The 18,253-nt window shown below is 31.0% G+C and overlaps 1 protein-coding gene across 1 annotated transcript; it reads right to left on the bottom strand.

The window, feature by feature from the left end:
• Nucleotides 1-334: 334 nt before the first annotated feature.
• On the bottom strand, nt 335-17,240 carry LOC124370040. The gene is made up of 6 exons (XM_046828353.1): nt 17,158-17,240; nt 12,376-13,584; nt 10,466-10,749; nt 7,653-7,721; nt 2,853-2,942; nt 335-873 (listed from the first exon to the last, which is right to left on the bottom strand). Exons 2-6 carry the CDS (start codon nt 13,082-13,084, stop codon nt 805-807), a joined length of 1,221 nt encoding a protein of 406 aa, XP_046684309.1. The 5' UTR covers nt 13,085-13,584; nt 17,158-17,240; the 3' UTR covers nt 335-804.
• Between the last annotated feature and the right edge of the window lie 1,013 nt (nt 17,241-18,253).

Raw genomic sequence — 18,253 nt, 5'->3', positions numbered from 1 at the left:
TACGAGAAAAATGCAGAGCAGCGTTAGTATATTGATTTTTAGGTAGTTTTCAAATACATTTTCACTATAGTTATATTTGCCATGCACTCGTTACTCTTTTATCTAGTTTTCAGGGAATATCTGTTATTGAATATTACTCAGTACTAAACCTTTAATTCTTCATTGGTACTATATGTATGGGTTTCCAAAAATGCTTAAAGTTAGCGTTTATTTATCAACAAATGTTACCTCATGCTTAGTCTTCCAGAATATTTGTATTCTATTTCAGAAGGTGGCACTTTGCTTGTAATTATTAAGAGTAGGGTTTTTAATGGTTTATCAAATATAGAATAAATAATTTTTTAAATGCGTCTTTATTATAATAACAGTATATGTCTCTATAGAGTAAAAATTTATAAGACAACCGTCATAAAAATGTACATATTATCTTTCATTCTACTTTTGAGTTTAACATACTTAGTGACTTTAAAGTTTTGCAAACCCTGTATTTAAAATTTAATGGTTTTAAATATTAAACATGACCTTTTCTGAAACTCGAGTAACAAATTGCAGTTTTTTAAACATTTTCAAAATATTTAATTTAGATATGAATATGAGTTATCCTCGATGTTTTTAATCAGTAAGTAGGAAAATTGTACCATTTTAGATAAGGACCTATATTTATGAATTTCTATCAGTGTCTCACCCAATAATACAGCATCGATTTAGTCCTAATAAATTCCCAAAGACATAAAGTGTTCTGCATCAATCTACAATCTGAGAAGACGACTTTTATATCCAGTTTGTAAACGCCTGTGTATCCATTCATAAAGTCTGGTTCTGCGACTGGAACTGGAAGAGAATTACCACGTAAGTAGTCACCACTCCAGCCATCTGCACAAACAAGAATCATTTTACACTTTGGTACACATTAAGAATTAATTTGGCAACGTTTAGAGTGGAATCTCTGTTGCCTGTAATTATACAGACGTAGAAATGAAATAAATATAGAGACAGGTTTGCGTTCTAAAAGAAAGTGTCCAGTTTTCGTTCCACTATAACTTTGTATATTGTGAATCTCTACTCTTACAGCTCGTTTTCCGGGGCCAACCCCTTTTGTCTTTTATAGCTAGTAGTAAGACCCATGAACTAGAACTAGGTTCATGACGTAAGAGTGAATCCATAAAAAAGTATTAAGATACGAGTTGCACTTAATATTGGGACAAATCCAGTATTTACTGAGCGTATCTTAAAATCATAGATTCCATTTCTGCGGGGGTATCTTTACTTTACTGTGATAATATCGTGTATACATTCATTTCTAGAGATTTCAATTTTATATGCAACTCATTATTCTTATCATTTACTGACGCTAAATACGCTCAATAACATGTTCTCAAAAGTAACGTAATGATTAATTAGGAAATTAAAGCGTACGATTAAATCGTTAATGTTTGAAAAGGATGAATTTCTTCTTAAAAATACCTTTCTGATTTTTATTACATAGGAGGTTATTCTGGGGCACTCGAAGCCAATAAGGTAAATTCATTTCCTGAATAGTTTGAGGTTGGTACCCCTACATGTTTTAAGTAAAGGACTTACCTTTGTCCTTGACGCTCTATCTTCCCGGTGTGACATTTGTATTGGTAATTTTGAGTGTTTGAGTACATATACCGTTTGCGTAGTTAAACCATAACTTATTGCTATTTTTTGTATAAATTTTAACTTAAACATTACCATTTTGTGTTTCTATGCATTTAATTAAGCGTGGATGGTTTAATTGTTTAGCTTATTTGTTCGGTCTAAACCAGATTATTAATGCAATGCAAATAAAGACGGTGATAAATTGTCGATAATAATGGCAAAGTTAAGAATACCGAATATGATCGGTATATTTAAAACTGCATCGAATAAAGAATACGTTTACTCGCAAATCAACATGCAGTGTAGGTTCTGTGCGTGAACACCTTTTGCAAAGGAAAAGGTACTTCAAACACTGAGTCTTTCCATTTACATACCTATCACATAAAACAATTAAGTTATTTACTTTCTTTTAGTAGTATTTTTTACATTTCTTAGGGTGCACACTTTGCCCTTGATAAAAAAAACAGAACAGACTGTGGGATATAAAACTGGAATTTTCTAAGGGATAAAATTTTTATTCAGACTATTAATAACCACTTTATACACATTTATGTACTGATATGTTACCAATGCTGGTTTTCTCTCATTTTTCTTTAAAGGTTAAAGGTTTTAGAATCACACTTGTGAAAGAAGTGCCCCTTTATATAATTAAATTTATTTAACCTATGTTCTACGTCATATTCTTATAAAACGTTGGAGCTTGCAGTAAGTAATTAACTTTTAATAATCACTAAGATGTTAACTGTACCTACGTAATTTGGTATCTATTTTAATTTTCGTAATTTATAGAATAAGAGAGTATGTGCTTTTTGGTGATTTCTTGACAAATACTTTATTAGGTGCTGACTTGAAGCCACAGTGTAACTTTCGTGTGTGTTCAAACTTACAGAATGCCTTCCAGCGTTTAGTTACAGTGTAATATGCATCATAAATACAATGCAACTAAAATTAAAGTTCATAGATCAGCTATTGTATATTAGTTTCTGTACATTGTTTTAATCAAAGTTTCCTAAATTTAATAATAAAAGAATGAATAATTTTCTTGAGAGATGTTATCTACAATATCTACTTATATGGAAATTGTATATTTATATTACGAACATTAGATTCTGAAACAACAGAAAAAATACCTGGAATATTACAGGTTCGATACATAAAATACATCGTTGTAACATTCAGTTACTGTGAAAAAGTAGACTATAATAAGTAACTAAAAAATTGATAAATACCGAGGTTAGAGTTTCATTGTTGAGATCAAAAAAGCCAAGTGCACAAAACCGTGCATTGTGGTTGGGCAGCTGTAGCAAAAATGATTCCAGCTGAAACAAAACGAACCCCAAATAATTATTTCATACATTTTAGATTGTTCTTCTGTTTTACTTGGTGAGCATTTCTATTGAATTGAAAACATTGACCATTTTGTAAAAAAAATTAAACGCAACTTCTATGTGGTAGATCGTTGAGTGCTAACCTGTATTGTATAGTTCAGTTTTAATAACTAGCGTTTTGCTAATATTAAGTGCATGTTTTAGGTTAGTCTACGTGGATTTAATACACAACATGGTTTTTGTGATCTATGAGTTATGAGATTTAAAACGCTTTGGTATGGTTTGTTTATTTTAACCAGATTGTAGGCATGTTTTAGGTTAGTCTACGTGGATTTAATACACAACATGGTTTTTGTGATCTATGAGTTATGAGATTTAAAACGCTCTGGTATGATTTGTTTATTTTAACCTAGATTGTAGGCATGTTTTAGGTTAGTCTACGTGGATTTAATACACAACATGGTTTTTGTGATCTATGAGTTATGAGATTTTAAACGCTTTGGTATGATTTGTTTATTTTAACCTAGATTGTAGGCATGTTTTAGGTTAATCTACGTGGATTTAATACAAAACATGGTTTTGTGATCTATGAGTTATGAGATTTAAAACGCTTTGGTATGGTTTGTTTATTTTAACCTAGATTGTAGGCATGTTTTAGGTTAGTCTACGTGGATTTAATACACAACATGGTTTTTGTGATCTATGAGTTATGAGATTTAAAACGCTTTGGTATGACTTGTTTATTTTAACCTAGATTGTAGGCATGTTTTAGGTTAGTCTACGTGGATTTAATACACAACATAGTTTTTGTGATCTATGAGTTATGAGATTTAAAACGCTCTGGTATGATTTGTTTATTTTAACCTAGATTGTAGGCATGTTTTAGGTTAGTCTACGTGGATTTAATACACAACATGGTTTTTGTGATCTATGAGTTATGAGATTTAAAACGCTTTGGTATGATTTGTTTATTTTAACCAGATTGTAGGCATGTTTTAGGTTAGTCTACGTGGATTTAATACACAACATGGTTTTTGTGATCTATGAGTTATGAGATTTAAAACGCTTTGGTATGGTTTGTTTATTTTAACCAGATTGTAGGCATGTTTTAGGTTAGTCTACGTGGATTTAATAATACACAACATGGTTTTTGTGATCTATGAGTTATGAGATTTAAAACGCTTTGGTATGATTTGTTTATTTTAACCTAGATTGTAGGCATGTTTTAGGTTAGTCTACGTGGATTTAACACACAACATGGTATTTGTGATCTATGAGTTATGAGATTTAAAACGCTTTGGTATTATTTGTTTATTTTAACCAGATTGTAGGCATGTTTTAGGTTAGTCTACGTGGATTTAATACACAACATGGTTTTTGTGATCTATGAGTTATGAGATTTAAAACGCTTTGGTATGATTTGTTTATTTTAACCAGATTGTAGGCATGTTTTAGGTTAGTCTACGTGGATTTAATACACAACATGGTTTTTGTGATCTATGAGTTATGAGATTTAAAACGCTTTGGTATGGTTTGTTTATTTTAACCAGATTGTAGGCATGTTTTAGGTTAGTCTACGTGGATTTAATAATACACAACATGGTTTTTGTGATCTATGAGTTATGAGATTTAAAACGCTTTGGTATGATTTGTTTATTTTAACCTAGATTGTAGGCATGTTTTAGGTTAGTCTACGTGGATTTAACACACAACATGGTATTTGTGATCTATGAGTTATGAGATTTAAAACGCTTTGGTATTATTTGTTTATTTTAACCAGATTGTAGGCATGTGCTAGGTTAGTTATTCACCTGTAGAATAGATCAGATTGCAGATCTCAAAACCAAGTGATATTAGTTTTTATATCACTGAACGATACCAAATGTCCAGAAAAATCCTGTTTCCTCCTTTTTTTATATCATAAACAACATACGTTCAAGCAACTTTATGTGTAATTAATGAATATCTTAATACATGTGGTATTAGCATAAATAATCGGAAATATCGTAAAATAGGAGATATATTTTATTCACATAATATATTTTTAACACATAAATAGCTGCGTTAATTTAAAGTAATAATTAAATATTATTCTCAAAACAGCACAGACATTTTCTTACTGAGTACTAATATATGCTGTAGTATTCATTCAGTATTAAATATTAAATCCTAATTTAAAAAATGTGTTTGGTACGAAGAAATTCCAATTGTGCTGTACTATTGCGTTGGTCATGTTTTTCGAACCAAGGAACGTTATTCAATAGTTTAAAAAGGTGCGTGGTACTTTTTGATATTTACAATTACAGGCATTTAAACCAAAAGCAAGTGTGTAATTTCGAGTGAAGCCACGCATTGAAGCATGTAAGTTTTATTACAAAGGCCGATGCTATTTTCTGTTGCATGTGGTAAATTTTATTCAAATTTAAGGATGAAGCTCTATTAACTGCACCTTCCAATTAATTATGTTTTCAATATATTGATACAAAACCAAAATAAGCATAAATTAAGTCTGGATAACCTAGAAATAGATGAATTGTCAGTAGAATTGTGTAAACTGAAGTTCATGTGATTTTTTTTTCATATAATATGCATTTTTACATTATCGAAACAATAATACAATACATAGTTTTATGTATATTAATTTCAAAAATGTTAATAAAATATGTTATGCATTCAGAGGCATATACTACGCTTACGAAGAAGAAAGGCACATGTCAACTATATAATTCATAAGACAACAAGGCAACAACAATAAGACAACTACGTACTCAATTAATTCCAATATAAAATATAATATATCGAAAAAAAGCATGGTTTCTTTACAAAATTGATGTAGCATACTCTCATTTAATGGGAGTATGCTCAACTCAATCTGGATAGTCAGCAATCGTATGTGCACTCTCAGCATTGCTTGAGTGCCTGGTACAAGTTGAATATTTGTATCTTTTGTATTAAAGGTAGAAGTATGTTTCTACAACTATAACTGTCTGAAAAACTAAAACTGCTGTATCTAAATAGATACTATATCAAAATCACTGTTTAAAAATAAAATTAATTTTTGCTGTACCTGTTATACCAACTATAAACAACACTTCTAACAAATAATTAACGTGGATTAGTAATTTTGAATAGACAATTTCTAAAACAGAATCTTGCTATAAATTCTCTTATTTAGATACGCGGGCTTTTTCAGTAAGTTATATTCAAATCATTGAATTATTGTTTCCTCCATGTCATATTTTATCTTTCGTTCTGTCCATAGGCCGATAAAAAGTCCATTATAAAGTGGAATTGTTTACTCCAATACTATAGCAGTCTACAGAAATGGATGTGTAGAGTAAGGCTATGTAAACAGTCTCCAGACCAGGATATAACAAACTATTAATACACAACACGATGTAACATATCTGATCTGTTTATAAATATTAATTCAATATTTTTACACCATTTCCAAATATAACGTTGTAAATTATCATTAGGCCCTAACTATATTCCAGCCTTACCACCTTAAAGGTTAATCTTTACTACCCAATCATCTTTACCGAGTAGCAATACAAATGGATGTGTAGAGTAAGGCTATGTAAACAGTCTCCAGACCAGGATATAACAAACTATTAATACACAACACGATGTAACATATCTGATCTGATTATAAATATTAATTCAATATTTTTAAACCATTTCCAAATATAACGTTGTAAATTATCATTAGGCCCTAACTATATTCCAGCCTTACCACCTTAAAGGTTAATCTTTACTACCCAATCATCTTTACCGAGTAGCAATACAAATGGATGTGTAGAGTAAGGCTATGTAAACAGTCTCCAGACCAGGATATAACAAACTATTAATACACAACACGATGTAACATATCTGATCTGATTATAAATATTAATTCAATATTTTTAAACCATTTCCAAATATAACGTTGTAAATTATCATTAGGCCCTAACTATATTCCAGCCTTACCACCTTAAAGGTTACTCTTTACTACCCAATCATCTTTACCGAGTAGCAATACAAATGGATGTGTAGAGTAAGGCTATGTAAACAGTCTCCAGACCAGGATATAACAAACTATTAATACACAACACGATGTAACATATCTGATCTGTTTATAAATATTAATTCAATATTTTTACACCATTTCCAAATATAACGTTGTAAATTATCATTAGGCCCTAACTAAATTCCAGCCTTACCACCTTAAAGGTTACTCTTTACTACCCAATCATCTTTACCGAGTAGCAATACAAATGGATGTGTAGAGTAAGGCTATGTAAACAGTCTCCAGACCAGGATATAACAAACTATTAATACACAACACGATGTAACATATCTGATCTGTTTATAAATATTAATTCAATATTTTTACACCATTTCCAAATATAACGTTGTAAATTATCATTAGGCCCTAACTATATTCCAGCCTTACCACCTTAAAGGTTACTCTTTACTACCCAATCATCTTTACCGAGTAGCAATACAAATGGAGGTGGTATTTCTTTGAGATACACTGAACCTTATGTATACTATTACTATCTGTAGACATCTTGTTACCTCGCCACAAAACTGGTATACCGTATTCGACTCATTAACCATTTTGCAGTCAAAATCAGAGATTAAAAATATGAGCTACGGATTAGCATAAACAGATTTCAAATTATTATGAAATACTCCAGATATTATATGATAGCTTACCTGTCGTGTCAATGTTGAGTCCGTACACATGTTTATCAGCTTGCACACTGTTGGAGCGGTCGCCTCCGCCTGGAACCAAGTGTGTATCATGTACAATAGAATATATATTCTATTTGAAAGTAACTAGGGATAAATAGCGGTCAGCAGTATTCATATGTTAAATAAAAATACGAATTGGATATTATATGAAGATTTTGATATTATAGCTGGTCTGGATGAAAAATACATACATAAGACCGAACAAAAGATCTCCTTTGCTTTATAATCTGTTTTGCATAATTTATCCGTAAGTTTTAATTTAAAATTAAAGTTCTAAAAGTAAGTTTTCATTATAATTATTCATTGCAAAAGTGTTACTTATAATAGTATCTAATCTATGTTTACTACTATTTTTAACACGATATCTTTTACATTGTTAGTTCCTTTTCTTTATCTTTCATTAAGAGTTAAATTATTAAGGTCATGAGTTATTTTCTGTGAATTAAGCAATTTTGTTTACATTTTAATATAAAGTATGTTAACAGTTTACATGTGTCTGTATTCAATTACTTTTAATTAACTGTATATGATGTGAGGTTGAGTGGTAGAGAAGGTTTACGCCCTAGCTCTGCCTCTTTAATAAAGGCATTTGTAATTTAATTTTACTTCATATTTAAACTTCAATCAAAATTCAATGTTAAAGTATACAAGAGACAGTGTGAAATAGTATTTCTATAACTATTTTGCTAAGAATATATGACAACTAACTGTTAAATGATTTTAATATTGTACAATTATTGAACGCAATTATTGTTAGTAAACATATAGAAAAATATTTCTCATTACTTTCAAAGGATAAAATATACGCTCAATGGAGGAGGTAATACTGATTTCAAGAAATCATAATTTAGAGAAACAAGGTTGAGGAGAGGAAATCTGAACAACGTGGGTAGTTATTGGAGAGGCAATCAACTATTAGTACACTAACCTGAAATAAAGCTATCTAAAGGCCATTTAATAAACACCAGAAATATTTATATATTTTAAATCAAGAAAATGTGAGAAGCTTTAGTATTATCTTGTAAAATAAACTTACAAAATATCTTGAAATATTTACGAAACTTTGACACCTTTTTCTAACTTAATACTTAATGATAACACCAGAAAGGTTTATATATTTTAAATCAAGAAAATGTGAGAAGCTTTAGTATTATCTTGTAAAATAAACTTACAAAATATCTTGAAATATTTACGAAACTTTGACACCTTTTTCTAACTTAATACTTAATGATAACACCAGAAAGGTTTATATATTTTAAATCAAGAAAATGTGAGAAGCTTTAGTATTATCTTGTAAAATAAACTAACAAAATATCTTGAAATATTTACGAAACTTTGACACCTTTTTCTAACTTAATACTTAATGATAACACCAGAAAGGTTTATATATTTTAAATCAAGAAAATGTGAGAAGCTTTAGTATTATCTTGTAAAATAAACTTACAAAATATCTTGAAATATTTACGAAACTTTGACACCTTTTTCTAACTTAATACTTAATGATAACACCAGAAAGGTTTATATATTTTAAATCAAGAAAATGTGAGAAGCTTTAGTATTATCTTGTAAAATAAACTTACAAAATATCTTGAAATATTTACGAAACTTTGACACCTTTTTCTAACTTAATACTTAATGATAACACCAGAAAGGTTTATATATTTTAAATCAAGAAAATGTGAGAAGCTTTAGTATTATCTTGTAAAATAAACTTACAAAATATCTTGAAATATTTACGAAACTTTGACACCTTTTTCTAACTTAATACTTAATGATAACACCAGAAAGGTTTATATATTTTAAATCAAGAAAATGTGAGAAGCTTTAGTATTATCTTGTAAAATAAACTTACAAAATATCTTGAAATATTTACGAAACTTTGACACCTTTTTCTAACTTAATACTTAATGATAACACCAGAAAGGTTTATATATTTTAAATCAAGAAAATGTGAGAAGCTTTAGTATTATCTTGTAAAATAAACTTACAAAATATCTTGAAATATTTACGAAACTTTGACACCTTTTTCTAACTTAATACTTAATGATAACACCAGAAAGGTTTATATATTTTAAATCAAGAAAATGTGAGAAGCTTTAGTATTATCTTGTAAAATAAACTTACAAAATATCTTGAAATATTTACGAAACTTTGACACCTTTTTCTAACTTAATACTTAATGATAACACCAGAAAGGTTTATATATGAACCCGTACTGGGCCCAGCAAAACCGATGTTTCAATTATATTCGGGCAACCTTTGTAAATCCAGGATTCTGTAAATCAGGATAAATAGTTCGATAGGTCTAGTCTACTGCGGTAGATGACTGTTAGATTTGCTGGGGTTCCCAAAGAGTCAAATTTTCTTGCTATCTTACACATAAGGGCGTGCTTAGACTGGAGAGGGTGGAGCATAATGGCGAATTCGGAGGAGTATAAGTTTCTGGAAGAATTCGAAATTCCTGAGATGGTTCATCCTGATTCTTTTTTATCGCATCTAAACACGATCAAATAGTGCATTTGGTCACAAACTCAGATACTCCTCTCCAAAACCTTTCTTTACCGTTGCTTCCAAAGATCAACTCAAATACTCCATTCTACAATGTTCAAAGCACTAAGTAGGTAGCGGTTCCTACCAACAAGGAGATCACATGCTCAGGCTACACTGTCAACTTCCAGGTCATGGAAACAGGAGTACATCCTGCGCGATCTGAAGAAACCTTTAATTCCAGACCGATCCATTCTTACTCAGTTGCTAAATACAGTTGAACTTACAGACTCCGTAACTTCTGTACTAGGACGGATTAGCAGAATAAGGTGTAGGATGTGAAACAGGACCCAAGCACCGTCGTTGGTGATGTACATGGAGTCACCCGTAGTTATGTGGACGATGAGGTAGTAGAGAGCGATTGTGATGTGACAAAACGATGACAGGACGGTAACGAGGAGTTGGTCACAGTAGAAGTCGTTGGCTAGATGAACCGCGTCGCAGAGAAGCCAGTAGTTGTCTACTAGCACCTTCAGTTCACATTTAGACGAATCGTCTAATGGACTTGACTCTGAAATGAACCAACAGTAATGGCATGGTGTGATTAACAAAAGCAAGTATGGTAATCTTGAAATAATATTTAATTCCCTCTTTATGTAGTGCAATATGGAGTTTCTGTTATTTCTCCCTTCATAGTGTAAACTTTTTTTATAATAGTACAAACATAGTGCAGATACCTGTCCCAAGACGCCTATAGTCTAAAATGTAGGTTTTACAGAAATTTCCATCTTTATGTAAATATGCTATGAGCTTCTGGATGAATACAACCAATAGCTGTAACAAGATTATGATATTTTTTGCTCTATTTGGCTTTGGAGAGTCTTTTTAATCTGCAGCAACGCTTTAACATTAAATAATCTACAGAGAACCCATACAGAGAATTAAAAAAAATATATATTATAATGTTCGCTGGAATGGTATGACATTTTAATTTCAATCTAGAGTAAAGTTAAATTTGTAAATGTGGTAAAAATCAGATGAAATTTTATATTTTGATGAATCAAAAAATGTACATCTGATAGTTTTTAATGTCCTGATAATTTTATTATTTTAATTTTTTGGCATTAAAGATAAAGTTAATGTCCAAACTCAAAGTTTTTGTATTCATTATACTTACCTTTGCCAAAAATGGAGATATGGAGTGTTATCTTTAAGGTATAAACTTTAGTTATACCGGGTGTCTTAAAATTTCAATCCCCCCCCCCCCAATTAACTTTGAATAGAGATGCAATGATGTACTTTGGGTGATGTTTATATGACCAACTCAGGAGGTCCCCCACCAAATGGGGTATTTTTTGGGTAAGTAAAACTTATCAAATAGGAACCCCTAGCAAGTGACACCTCATTTTAAAGGTATTGTAAAACTAGAGGTCTCTAATGTTACTATATCAAATTTGGTGGCCAATTATGAAATGCCTTTTTTATAAAAATTCCACATTTAAAATTACATTTAAAGTTATTGTAAGGCAGATAAGAAATTTACTCAGTGATTATTTTGAGAACTTAGGACCCAAAACCGTAAAAAATTCCATTATGATTAACACACCATTTATTAGGTTGTGTAATATCTGACCGAATCCCATTAGTGAGTCCTGGGAAGACAAATAACTGATTTTGCTATATCATCTTTTATTTTTTTTCCAGTTAGTATGTGAGACACATTCATACCACTTTGACATATTAACTGGACTGAATGTGTCTGACAAAACAAGTTCTGTTCTTTTCATTCTCCATTTCTATTCATAAGAAATTAAGTAGGGAATGGGACTTTTAAGACACCCGGTACATAAAATTTTTATTATAACTTTTCTTTTACATCGAAAATACTTCCGTTTACTGACACATACAAAGATAATTAATTTTTATTTTTTATTATTAGACATACTTTTACAACTAATAAATTTCCGGCGATGTGAATCAGATAAAAGGAAGTATTTAATTATTCAGAGGTAAAACTAACTTAAAGCATATGTATTAGAGTTGTTAGTTGTTATGAATTAATTTAACACTCACAAGTTAATACATTGTGTAAAATATTGTGTAATATGATTGATATCACTGAGTCAAAGTAAAAACTATGGTCAATTTAGCTCTAGTTGAGTCTCATTGGACTTAATATTGCTTAACTTCCACTTACTTGTTTCTTCACTGGGCAGACATTGATTTATCAGACACCTCCTGGTCACTTCCTGCTTAATTCTGGCGTTGTTGATCTTGAATCTCTTGGCAATAGTGTTTGTGATGTACGTGAAGTGGACAAAGAGAGCCGATTGAGTGCAGTACACATTTACTATGGGAATATGGCTTATCACCGATCTGAAGACCTCCAGCAACTTGATTTCTTGGAACAAAGGCCTCTTGTACTCGGTAATGGCGGAGTATGTCAGAATTATCACCGTGAACAGGAAGATGATCAGTACCCGCAGTCTGGTTCTGAACCCGTACATCTTCTGTTGCAGACTCTCATCGACCTTCTCCAGTAGCTCGCACACGGCAATGAACGTCTTGAACTTCCTCAAGTAGCTGGCAAATACTACAAGTATCATCAAAGTCAGGGAGAGGACATCCAAAGTCACCACCAGCAGTGTGGTATTGCTCACGACTTCCACTTTCAGTCCGGAGAAGGCCTCCTTGTAGATCATTCCGAGCCACATCATCAGCACCACTGATTGCACTATGACAACAATCACGCCCCACGAAAACACTAATGGGGAAAATTTTAATCTCCTATTGCCATTTGCGTCTATCGCGTATTTTATTGGAAACCCCCCAAACATTTGACTGAACCACAGTATCTCCTTCGGCAATGTTTCTATTTTATAACGCGAGCCTGAGGGGTGTCTCATATTTATGCTGTGTTTCTTTACCCCTATCAAGTCTAATCAGCTTCGGACGTGCATATCTTGTCAAATTAGAGTAATTATATCATGTGGTCCGTGGATGTAAAGAAACATAAGCATTCAAGCATTACAAATTCACTGTTTTGCATTTTTACTCGTTCAAACTAACTAATAAGTCCACCGAGCGAAATTTTGCTTCTTAGAAAGTTGTTCCCTAACAATTTTAAATTATAGCGAGGAATAGAACTAGAATTGCCACAACGTCTTCAGATGTTCTTCACATAACAACACAACAATCTTCGTTGCCAAGGCTTCTACTGCGTGGTCCCCTTTGTTATTGTTGTAATATTAGTTGTTCTCATCGGCGTCAAGGCGTTAAGCGGTAGATGTGAAATGGAGCATCAACCGCTTCCGGGGTTAATGAAATTTCAAGAAACAGTACTTAACACCCTGGAAAGATGCTGCGCAGTGTGAATCATTTTTCGCTCGGTGTCAAGAATGTTCACCTGTAAACAAAAATAATTAGATGAAAGAGATCATAATTTTATTTAAATAGAAATCTTTCCTATTAAAATATACTTAAATGTATACTATAAACTAAATCTCAGATTAAGACATTTATTACATAACCTAATTCATATAATATTCGTCCAATGTGAAATATTTAATAAAAAACCAATTTTAACACAATATTCTCCAGAGTGGACGAAAAATTTGGATTTCAGCAGGTAAAACTCAAACTTGCCTGAAGAGTTACTTTTCACTTTTGTATGATGAACTGAAAAGGAAACGGGATTTTTCCGGATATTTGCCATCACAATGCAGACCTATTGTGACTTGTATTCTGTAGTTCAGTTTTAATAATTATTAGTGTTGTGTTTATTTTTTTATTAAGAGCATGTTTTAGAGTTAGTGAAGTTGACATAAAACATGGTGGTTGTGATTCCTGACTTAGGCGTGTCACAACGCTTTGGTATGATTTGTTTATTTGTAACCTAGTTTGTAATTGTGTGTTAGGTTCTATATTTCCCTGAAGAAGAGATCAGATTGCAGGAACGAAACGTGGTGTTACTGATTTTTTATATCACCGAAAGCTGGTAAATGTCTGGAAAAATCCTGTTTCCTTCACAATCCTTCCATCGATAAAAACAAACTTCTAACAATGGATTGAGACTTATGTTTTACATTTATAACATTATATTAACCTTTAACATTACATTTACGATAACACAATAAAATTATACTGTTTGCACTTTTATTTTATTTGTAATCCCCGTAATATACGATAGTGCTGATGTAGCTATATTACAGAATGTCCATGGACATTTCAGTGGATACAGAGATTTTCTTGTGGATACAATCTGTGTCAAACAACAATAAGGGTGCCACTGCCTCGACCCTCTGAGTCCAGACGGACTGTCCCTTCTTTGTAGCTTCCTGTCCCTAAAGGCATCAGGTAATATAATTATAATAGAACATAACAAAGGAGAACCGAATCTATAAAACTATATTTTAATATCAGACTGCGCGGGTTTTGTTACTGTAACATAGATGTTCAATTGGCCTATTTGCCCCATATTGATTGAAAGTTTAGTATTAGCCATTGATACTACTTTACATTGATATATCTTTCCCAAGAACCAATTCACTACAAGTATTTATACTTATATATATCCCGAACTCTCGATTAAGTAGTATTTAATACACCGTTAGGATACAAAATGTGACGTCAAACCGCTTTTAAATTACAAAGAATGGGTACAGTAAAGACCTGTTAAGTATTTACTGAACGTTTTGTACAGATTGGTGTGGATTTTTTTAAGTGTATTATAATTGCAAATAAAATAATTTACATAATTCTAACGTTATTATTTTTCACAATAACATTCCAAATATATGATATACCTAATCAGAAGGAATTATTAATATAATATGTGCCTTATCTTTCTATAGCTCCATTTAAACGATACCAATAGATTTACAAAGTGGCTGAAGATTAATAAAACCCTACTCTTCACTTTCTAAATATTTTGCCATTTTAACTTTGTTTGCATTAATCGAATTGTGAAAGGTAGATATTAACACTTTTGAGAGTTTAGCGAATGGAAATAATAAGATGCAGGAAGGGTTAATTCTACAATGTTATTATACTGTACAAACATAATCTTATAATATTAGAGACTCACTATGAAGTCCTTAAAACTAATATTCTAAATATTTAGCCATTTTAACTTTGTTTGCATTAATCGAATTGTGAAAGGTAGATATTAACACTTTTGAGAGTTTAGCGAATGGAAATAATAAGATGCAGGAAGGGTTAATTCTACAATGTTATTATACTGTACACACATAATCTTATAATATTAGAGACTCACTATGAAGTCCTTAAAACTAATATTCTAAACATTTAGCCATTTCAACTTGGTTTGCATTAATCGAATTGTGAAAGGTAGATATTAACACTTTTGAGAGTTTAGCGAATGGAAATAATAAGATGCAGGAAGGGTTAATTCTACAATGTTATTATACTGTACAAAAATAATCTTATAATATTAGAGACTCACTATGAAGTCCTTAAAACTAATATTCTAAACATTTAGCCATTTTAACTTTGTTTGCATTAATCGAATTGTGAAAGGTAGATATTAACACTTTTGAGAGTTTAGCGAATGGAAATAATAAGATGCAGGAAGGGTTAATTCTACAATGTTATTATACTGTACAAAAATAATCTTATAATATTAGAGACTCACTATGAAGTCCTTAAAACTAATATTCTAAATATTTAGCCATTTTAACTTTGTTTGCATTAATCGAATTGTGAAAGGTAGATATTAACACTTTTGAGAGTTTAGCGAATGGAAATAATAAGATGCAGGAAGGTTTAATTCTACAATGTTATTATACTGTACAAACATAATCTTATAATATTAGAGACTCACTATGAAGTCCTTAAAACTAATATTCTAAATATTTAGCCATTTTAACTTTGTTTGCATTAATCGAATTGTGAAAGGTAGATATTAACACTTTTGAGAGTTTAGAGAATTGAAATAATAAGATGCAGGAAGGGTTAATTCTACAATGTTATTATACTGTACAAACATAATCTTATAATATTAGAGACTCACTATGAAGTCCTTAAAACTAATATTCTAAATATTTAGCCATTTTAACTTTGTTTGCATTAATCGAATTGTGAAAGGTAGATATTAACACTTTTGAGAGTTTAGCGAATGGAAATAATAAGATGCAGGAAGGGTTAATTCTACAATGTTATTATACTGTACAAAAATAATCTTATAATATTAGAGACTCACTATGAAGTCCTTAAAACTAATATTCTAAACATTTAGCCATTTTAACTTTGTTTGCATTAATCGAATTGTGAAAGGTAGATATTAACACTTTTGAGAGTTTAGCGAATGGAAATAATAAGATGCAGGAAGGGTTAATTCTACAATGTTATTATACTGTACAAACATAATCTTATAATATTAGAGACTCACTATGAAGTCCTTAAAACTAATATTTTCTCTAAAGTAAAAAAACAATCATTTTAAGTTTTTAGTTCATTATATAAAAACTTTAACCATTTTATATATAACAGTTGTAAAAAATTTAACAACTAAGAGGTAAAAAATATTTAAAAAAACACTGCAAACTCGATATACTACAAAATATTTTAATGATTTTGTTTAAGGCAACCCAACTTTTTAATTAGTAGAATTTTATTTATGGGTAGCATTGAGTAGTGTTGATTTCCCCCTGCCACCATGCCTGCAGTTAAAAGATATAGATAGTAAAAATAGCATCGTAAGGTAATTTTAATTTATATTAATTAGCAAGCATTTTTATTTGCACTTTTTAAATTAGCGTAAAACTAAGTTGTCTGTAGGTTGTAAGTAAGTCCAAATTTTTATATTTGTTTAAATTACATTTAATAATAACCCTAAACTAATTAGCTTAGATTTATGTCAATAAAGATATCAGTATTACAATCCGGTATCCCTATGGTCCATACGAATACTCAATGTAATAGGAATAAGTTTAACTCAAACCATCTAAGTCTGGATTACCTGTTTGTAGTTACTGTTCTGGACTGCCACGAGCCACGAGTTAACTGTGTGAACTCAACAGCACATGTTAAGTACTAGTGTTGCCAAACTAATCGGCCAACTCATATTCTAGTATCTGTCAACAGATAATTCAATGTCAAATATTGATACATTGAGTGATCATCTTCAAGCTGCATTGCGTAATACATTAATTCCTATCGAATTGTTTTTAAGTGAATCATTTACAAATAGAATTATGCAATATGTTCCGTTGATTTTTATTTTTACAAAATATTAAATGGACACGGGTTTTTACACAAGACAAAAAATTTCTCTATATATATTTCGTACAAGTGATCCATTCCTCTTCCACATTTTGGTGTATTTCATACCGTAGCTATGGGATTGATTTAATTTTACTTTTGAGTTTAGTTCCAAACGCTTTACCTTCCGTTTAGTCTACCTTGTGAAATTGTGTACCTGATGGTCTCATAGACTTCATTCATGGAATCTGGAGTCAATATCCAGACCAACTGCAAATTTTGCACCTAATGAGAAAATGAGAACAAGTTTTCAACTAGATACACCGAATGGCTGCAGAGTAAACCAGACACATTTCTTGTTGTCTCTAATGACGAGACGATGGTCTATTTTTATCTTTTCAGACAGATTTAGAACCCCGTCAACAAATATTGCACTAAGTTTTTGGAGTATGTCGCTTGAAGTGTTCATTATAGATGTAATTATTCAGTAATAGATGATAATTCATGCTTCATTTGGTGGTTCGGGGATTTCTTTAGTCTAGGAGAATGAGTCTATTTCAGGTTTAAATATTATAGCTCCACTGTCTAAACATCATTTAATAGCCGATGAATGCATTTACATACAATAAGAGTTACAGATGACAACTCACATTTTCAAGATTTGTGATAAAATAATTAGACCCAGCTACATGGGTTTTGTCCAAGAATATTTATTTAGAACAATTAATTAAACGTTTTCTTTCTTTAATGGGCTGTTAAGTATTAATTTAATTCCAATAAAAATTGGCAAGAAGTGTGTGAAAGCTGGTAAAACATGTGTGTCAAGTGGGGAAACTAAGGTTTTAAGAGGCAAG

This window comes from Homalodisca vitripennis, chromosome X (genome assembly GCF_021130785.1).
Source record: "Homalodisca vitripennis isolate AUS2020 chromosome X, UT_GWSS_2.1, whole genome shotgun sequence".
NCBI lineage: Eukaryota > Metazoa > Arthropoda > Insecta > Hemiptera > Cicadellidae > Homalodisca > Homalodisca vitripennis.
Note: the sequence above shows the minus strand (reverse complement) of the source record. Positions and strands in the feature narration are given on the sequence as shown.

What these genes read in the sequence shown, in the direction of transcription:
- LOC124370040 (XM_046828353.1), bottom strand. Translation starts at nt 13,084, where the DNA reads ATGAGACACCCCTCAGGCTCGCGTTATAAAATAGAAACATTGCCGAAG. An exon ending in GTACAGAAGTTACGGAGTCT is followed by an intron (nt 7,722 to 10,465) that starts GTAAGTTCAACT and finishes ACTTGGTTCCAG; the next exon opens with GCGGAGGCGACCGCTCCAAC. An exon ending in ACTCAACATTGACACGACAG is followed by an intron (nt 2,943 to 7,652) that starts GTAAGCTATCAT and finishes GTTTTGTTTCAG; the next exon opens with CTGGAATCATTTTTGCTACA.